Source organism: Poecilia formosa, unplaced genomic scaffold (genome assembly GCF_000485575.1).
Source record: "Poecilia formosa unplaced genomic scaffold, Poecilia_formosa-5.1.2 Scaffold1222, whole genome shotgun sequence".
Lineage (NCBI taxonomy): Eukaryota > Metazoa > Chordata > Actinopteri > Cyprinodontiformes > Poeciliidae > Poecilia > Poecilia formosa.
This window is the reverse complement of record NW_006801161.1, coordinates 9,791-17,655: the sequence shown is the minus strand read 5'-3', so window position 1 is coordinate 17,655 and position 7,865 is coordinate 9,791. Positions and strand designations below refer to the sequence as shown.

General features: G+C 39.5%; 1 protein-coding gene across 1 annotated transcript in view; it reads right to left on the bottom strand.

The window, feature by feature from the left end:
• Positions 1-441: 441 nt before the first annotated feature.
• Positions 442-7,865, bottom strand: part of LOC103132696 (solute carrier family 12 member 2-like) — an 11,238-nt gene continuing 3,814 nt past the window's right edge. The window contains exons 2-11 of the mRNA XM_007544495.2: positions 6,112-6,207; positions 4,929-5,068; positions 4,683-4,793; positions 4,447-4,555; positions 4,189-4,313; positions 2,771-2,855; positions 2,529-2,686; positions 1,716-1,823; positions 1,463-1,586; positions 442-605 (exon numbers count right to left, since the gene is read on the bottom strand). Coding sequence (XP_007544557.2) covers positions 457-605; positions 1,463-1,586; positions 1,716-1,823; positions 2,529-2,686; positions 2,771-2,855; positions 4,189-4,313; positions 4,447-4,555; positions 4,683-4,793; positions 4,929-5,068; positions 6,112-6,207 — 1,205 coding nt within the window. The 3' untranslated portion in view covers positions 442-456. The remainder of the gene's footprint in view (positions 606-1,462; positions 1,587-1,715; positions 1,824-2,528; positions 2,687-2,770; positions 2,856-4,188; positions 4,314-4,446; positions 4,556-4,682; positions 4,794-4,928; positions 5,069-6,111; positions 6,208-7,865) is intronic.

Below are 7,865 nucleotides of genomic sequence, written 5' to 3'. Positions count from 1 at the left end.
CGATAAATATCGTAGAATCAATATAATTTATACAGCCCTAATTGCTACTGGTAGTAATATTCCACAGACGTAGCACCGCTCAACCTCCATTTGGCACTGAACTCTGACACGGAATGTCTGCTTAAGATCAGTGATCGGCAGAGATCGGCCTCGTGGATGATCGGAATCAGAAGCAAAAAACCTGAACGGAGCATCCCTATTAGACCATGCTAAGATCTTTGGAAAAACTCCACAATAATGGTCATCATCCCCACCAGTCCTTATAGGCTGCGAGTCAACAGTAGGAATGCATGCTTCTGCTTAGGATCAGTTGATACTCTAGTCACTCGCTTTAATTCTTGATAATGTTTCATCACATTTACATTTTAGTACAATTTAACTTCAAATTTAAAATCACTAATTCAATGTAATTAAATTACGTGTAGAAAACCTCCAACATTGTTTAACATTCTTAGCTTAACATGTTTTTATGCTGGTTTTCACTTTTTGCACTTTGATCTTACCCGGAGAGTTGGCCAGAGATGCGTGGAACACAGAGAAATTGATCAAGGCGTAGGATGCCAGGAAAAAGTTGGAGATAATTGGCGCAATTGTGTTTAACTCAGCTGGAAACAGAAGAAACAGAAACTTATAAAAAGGATTATTTCCACTTCCTCTCCAACTGTCTTACTCAACAGTATGATGGGTTATTAAAAATACTACACTTTCAAACAAAATGGATACCAGAGAAAAGTTAAAACCTCTTTTTAGAGGGGAAAGTCATAAAGCACTGTACAACATAAATCACAGTTAAGTTGTCAAAACAAGCCTAAGAAGCAACAAGTCTGGGAAAACACTTTTTAAAAACATCTTCAGAGTCAGCAAAACAGACCTGCACAGATGGTCCCCCAAGTGTCCAACTAAATATAACGGAAGATTTTAGGTTTGGGAGCTACGAGCAGCAGTGTTAGTTAAAAGCTGACACAAATAATCAAGAACTTGGCCAACAACTTTTAAGCCAAATTCTAAAATCCACTAGGATGCAGGACAGTCCACCGGGTGATGCCAATACTTTTACTGGATCTGGTGAGAAGTCTGGCTGCTGCGTGCCGATGAGAGACCGACCATCTGTGCAGACTGGTGAAAGAGCATTATAGCATTCCAGGCTGATGACACAAAAAAATGTGTCATATTTTGGAACTATTGTTATTAAAATTAAAGCCACATAGGCTTTGTTAACCAAAACCTAATGTGGATTAAAATGCAACTCCTAGATAATTTTTTTTAGCAATTTAAGATATGAACATAAGAAATTTAAAACTATTTCAGAAGCCAGTGAGATATGATAACAGTTTGAAAGTATAAAATCCCCTGATGAGCTTTTTATGCTTTTAAGCTATTGTTATTCAGATATGGTTACCATAAACTTTAGCTGTACAAGTTAGTGTGAAAAATGCAAAAGTAAGCAACGAGAGTGGCGTACCGATTAGGATGAAAGCCAGAGCGATGCCGAAAGTCAAGATGTAGCCTCGAAGAGGCTCATTGTTCTTCCCGTATCCTTTGGCAAATATTCCAATATAAGGGTAGATGTTGTCTTTACATAAAGCCTGCAAAAAAAAAAAAAAAGCTATGTCATTTCATATCTTAAAGAACATAGAACTAATACGTACACAGGGATAAACAGTTTGGCAGTAGCATAATGTATTAGTTATGCCGGTGCATGGATTGACTCTTACTTGGAATACTTTAGGCGCGCTCACTAAAGAGGCCAGAGCAGAGGACAGAGTGGCAGAGAAGATTCCAGCTGAGATGATGGGAGAAAAACCTGAAACCAAGCTCATCACCTAAAGCAACACAGAAACAAAGTCAACTTTCTTATGTTTCCATCTAGGAAATACATGGCAAATTCATGTAGCTATTTGTATGTGCCAAGTGTGACTTTGTGTGCATTCATTCTGAAACCAGATTCAAGGGAAAATCTGGGTTGGTTGAGGGAGTTTGCATGACAAAACCTCAAAACCTTTTTTCGGTGTTACTTATTTCCATAGACCATATGTAGTAATTTTATAATCCGATATATTTGCCATTTTAATTAATGCTTTATCTCTCCCAAGATATAAAGCATCTTGGGATGCTTTATATCTTGGGAGATATAAAGATATATCTCCCAAGTGGAATATAAGTGGATTGAGGACCACTTGTGATTGGTCCTCAATCACAAGTGTTGCACCCAATGGATATGAAGTAATTTACATAATATAGCCAAGCAGAGCATGTGTGTGGGTTTGTTGTGAAGTGTTAGTGTTCTGTGGGCCAGTTGAACAAGTAGGGAGGAGGATAGGCCTGCCAGCACACATGAACAAAGAGCAGGAAGTTCAACTTGGTAGCATTGTTTGTATCTGTATGTATTAAGGTCTCTCTGATTTGGGCCTTTTACACAGAATGAAAACATTATAGTGCTTTGAGAATTGCTTGGTTGGAGTTTAACCCAATTCTCAGCATAATAAAAAACATTAACAAATTGTTCTTTTATTGATGCTGGTTCATACCTGGAAGTCATAATGGAGTCCATAGCGGCAGTTTTTTTGGCTCTTGCAGCTAGAGAAATCAAAGCCAAACTTGCAGGAAGCACCAGTGCAGTTTGCAGTGAACTGTGTGGTGATTGTGTCATTCAGATTTCCACTGGCATCTCTCACAATGCAGGACCCTAAAGTCAGAAAAGCAGAACACACATAAGATGCATCCTCAAAACAAAGGGGGTGAAAACTGCCAACAGGAGAGCAGAGTGTACCTGTTGAAACTGCGACCCCCAAGTAGACAATGCCTGTAATCAATATGGCAAGTAGTGTTCCTTTGGGGATTGCCATCTGTGGGTCCTGCAACAAACACATGCAACAAAACCTACAAATATTGACTCAGCTATAACAGAAATAGCTCTGTTTGCTCATGGATGACAAACAATATTGAAATTATTGTTTATACAATTGCTCATTTTGTTTAGAAACTCATTCCAAACAGCACCAAAAAAAAAAACAAACTGCAAAGTGGAATTTGATTAAATAATTTTAATGATTAGGTTTTATAGCTAATTACACAATTATTTTAGACTGAGATTAAAAATAAAGTTGAAATAAAACTCTGAAGGTTGATCCACCAACCTTCTTGTTGGATCAACAAGAAGGTTGTAGGTAGGGTGCAGTGATTGCAGTTATTTGGCCAATCACTGACAACCAAATCATTAAAAAACCTGAAACTGCCAATTCCAATTTTGGTCGATACCAATTTTTTTTGTCTGAAATGTTGCTCAGTATATCAAGAAAATTATCAACAGTATGGTGACTACCGTTTACTGCAAATGTGCAGACATGACCTGGTGGACCGGTCTATCAGTCAAACCTTACTCGTAGAAGAGAGCAGAAGAGGACAGTGGTTGATTTTTAAACCTTTGTTGAGATAGATAAGATTGGATTCACGTGCAAGTATCAGCCGACCACCAATTTCCCAAACTTAAGGAAATCACCGCAGATAAATTTGTTGGCCAATAAATCGGTGCACCCCCAGTTGTAGGGTTCTGACATTTGACACCTATGTGTACCTTAAGTGCATCTATCTTTAGTCACATTGATTACTGCAACAGTGTCTTCACAGGTCTGGCTAAAAAATTTAAAATAAAAATCAATCCTCCAGCTGCAGCTGATTCAAAATACTGCTGCTGGGGTTCTCACTAAAACAAGGAAGTTAGAGCATATCGCCCAGTTCCAGAGTACAAGAATAGACTTTAAAATAGTGTTAGTTTATAAATCACTGAACAGCTTAGCACCACAGTACATTAAAAATCTGCTTGTGTTGGATCAACCTTCCATACCTCTTAGGTCTTCTGGTTCTGCTCTTCATCAGAGTCAGAACCAAACATGAAGAAGCAGCATTCAGCTTCTACGCACCACAAATACGGAATAAACTTCCAGAAAACAACGAAACAGCCGGAATACCGAGTTCCTTTAAATAAAGACTAAAAGCCACTTGTTAAGAGTTGCTTTTGAATCATAATAAATGAAACACTGACTAACATATTTGATGTGTATTAATGACATTTGACGTTTGATGTTTTCTCAATTGTTGTGATGTCTTTTATACCTTTGTATTTTTGTGTTTTTATCATGTAGAGCACTCTGAAATGCACTTTCTTAAAGTGTTCACCGGCTGACTTACAGCAAGGTCTCCAGAAATGTTAGCACCAGCCAGAATCCCAGTGGCTGCGGGGAAGAAGATGGCAAAGACAGAAAAGAACGTCTCATCTCGAAAGTCTGGTCCCATGTTCTCCCACATGATTTCAGCTGAAATTAAAAAACAAGTGCAAGGAGCAGTTGTAATTGCTGCTATTAACCACTGTAAATATCTGGAATATGAAAAATTAAAGTTTGGTTAAAAAGAAAAAAAAAAGAACTTAGAATCACAGGCTGATCATACCATCATATCCAAAGAAGCCTGAAGGTTTCTTTAATTCCACAGAAATGAAGGATCCGATAAAGTAGTTCACAATAGCTGTGACAAGGACAACAAGCAGGAAGATCTGGGCCTAAAGAAAACAAATGACTGAATTGTTATTTCTTGAATTCTATGGAAATCAGAGGGTTACAGAGAGATATGAAAGTTTTCCAGAAACTTTGTGTTTCTATACTGTTGGTGTCAGCTGACAGGTATACCTTAGCCTCCCATTCCATTCCTGCCACAGAGATACCCAACAGAACAATTACTGTAATGGTGCCAATGATTCGGATGTCATTGATGTCATCAGTCATCAGCGCATCCACACCCTGACAGACATTTCAGGGAGATGTTAATCAAAAATGCAATGATCAGTAGGTGACTCGCATTAAAACTGAATCTGCTAATAAGTCATCACAAAAAAAATCTTTACAATGAGCAACATAGGAAATCAAAAGACTTACTTTGAGAAGTTCCACAACAGTTTCAGCAAAGCCGACTACATACATGGCCACAGCCACTGCATTGGCAAAGGCAAAGATCAGGCCAATAGAGCCTCCAAACTCTGGACCCAAACTCCTCGAAATCAAGTAATATGCTCCTCCTGCATGGAGATCAAAACATGGTGAGACTGAAGACTCAAGTCATCCAGTTTTTGGAAGAAAGAGAGAGAAATTATGCAAATGAGCTCATTTTAACTTATTATGCAAATAACTGACTGCTTATTGCGACAGGTCTACTCATAACTATTTGTTTGTGGTTTCATGCTGCAATACTGTTCTACATCATAAAATGGATCAAAATCAGAGAGATGATCAATGATCACAATCACATGGCATCGAAAAATGTATTCTACCTAATGTGGATCAAGGTCAGACTGAGTCTGGGTCCAAACTTGCTATGCTCTGTGGGAAACTCAGGTTTACAAGCTCCCACTAGTCCCAGTCTATGATGTGAAAGCGATCGTCAAACACTTTCGCTATTGCATCAGCACCCAGCCCACTAGAGAGAACGCCATGACCACACAAACAGAAAAGAAAAGTCACGTGAGGAACTCAGAGCTATTTCAGTTCCAGGATCCAAACTGGAACAGATACTGTACATCAGCTGCCTGCCTTAGCCTGCCTTTTAGAAGACCTAAAAGAGCTTAACATCACAAAGAGGCCTCGTTGGAGACTGCATAGTAAACTGGTTTACTGGGTTTCTGATGGGTACCGCAACACCACTTTATAAGTATGATGTCTGCATCTCTGTGTCATATATATATATATATATATATATCTCCTGTACCAGGTTCCAATTGTACATGAAGTTCCAAGAAGCATGGTCCAAACCCACTCTGCACTGAGCATAAGGACGCCATGCAGGTACCCCCAGTAAAAATTTTAAATAGGGGGTAATCCCATGGGGCCATTGAACCAACATGAACCAACCAACTAATCAGGGAGCAAACAGATGGGAGTTTCTCTCCAGATTTACAAAGTCCTGCCATTCCACCCAGCACCAAACCACATTTACCACTCCGAATAAAGAATCAATATAGACTCAACTCACTTTCAAATTCCTTTATATTAACAATTTTAACCAATTTAAATGGGTGTTACAAATCCAGGTTAATCTAGAGGCAGACTGGGACAAGACAAATACCTCCTCGAACAAATCCATTGGTGGCTATGGCAGAAGTAGAGAGGCCAGTGATGGTTGTCACAACAGTTGCCATGCCAACAATCACACAGGCCAGAGCTGCAAAATAAAACACAAAGATGTATCATGTTAGTCATTTCAGTCAGAGCTCTATGAAGTGTTAACAGCACTTCCCCACAATCAAACCCCTCTGTAGTTACTTAGAGATTATTTTTCACATCACAGTGGAAAATCCCAGATTGTGGGCTAGTGTGATGGCTGTAGGCTTCTGAACAGACTATTGATAACTATACCACATGCCAGTGGTCTGTAACTTAGCCAGAATGTTTCCTATATATGCAGGAGACCAGCTCTCTAACACCAGTGGTAAAATCTGGTCCTGCTCACATGCAGACAACACACATCACCAATATCATACGTGCATACAAAAAGTCCCTTATTGAACCTTTTCTGTTCAACACCGATAAAACTGTTCAAAGGTGGAGTCCAGCAATCTGCCCTGTCTCTGTGCCCTTTAGCATTGTGCATCCAATATAGGGTTTAAGGCACCAACTGACCTGCTTCCACCTTTAGGCTAAAGGAAGGACTAATGAATATCCTGAATCCAAACAGGTCAGTGAATCCATCCAAGTTAGCTTATTATAAAACTGAAAAAATAACCATTGTTACCTTTTTTTCAGGCAACAAGGGGGAAAAGTGATTTGCCCTCATTTCTGCCAGCAGACAAACAAGGTTAAAATTTCTGAGTCTAGCTTTGAGAATTTTGGGTCCTAAACTCACACAGCCCCCCTTAGACCAGAACTGTAATCTGAAAATGTAAAATATCTTTAAAAAAGCAGCAAAACAATAGTTTACACTTGTTTGTCCATTTAACCCCTTTAAAAGGATCCAGGGCTAATTGAACATGTTGGACTAAATATTTTGCAATTTTTATATTACCAAAAAAATTGCTGCTTGTAATATGCCAAAACTCATAATTGCTTCAGAATGTACATCTTTTGTTGTATTTTTCACCCATGGAGGTCGCCATTTTTTCACCGATGGGTTGATGACGTGTTTTGGTCCATTTTGTACTGGAGTCTACAGAGTAAACACAGGAAGGCTAACTTTACCGGATTAGTTGTTTATCATATTGCGTTTGACTGGTGCAATTTTAGATAATGCCACACTGTGACACTATCGGCTGTGATAAAAAAAAATTGAGGCAAATCTTGATAATTTCCCACATGAAAGAAAGGAGAGTGCAGTGCGAGAGCAACGAAGGTCCTAATCTGGACCCTTCTCCACAACACTTTGAATCATTTATACCAGCAGAACTAATGAAGGCTCTAACAGGTGATCGTTACCATAACGAGCTAAAAATAAATGTTGTGCTGCCATGCTGAGACAGGAAGAGCTGGATGGTCTTTGAGATATTATTTATATATATGTATCATGTTCCATGGAGGAACCCTCAAGCTCCCAGGCCTCTGGTAGAGGACCTGAGCTCAGAGGATGAAAGAGACCACCCTCGGAGGGTGAGAAGGGGATTTTATATATATATATATATATATAGGTCCTCTACCAGAGGCCTGGGAGCTTGAGGGTTCCTCCAGTATCTTGGCTGTGCCTAGAACTGCACATTTCTGGACTGAGATGTCTGATGTTGTTCCTGGGATCTGTTGTAGCCACTGCTCCAATTGGGGGGTGTCTGCCCCGAGGGCCCCGATGACAACAGGCTCCACTGTGGTCTTCACCTGCCAGGCCTTCTCAAGTAC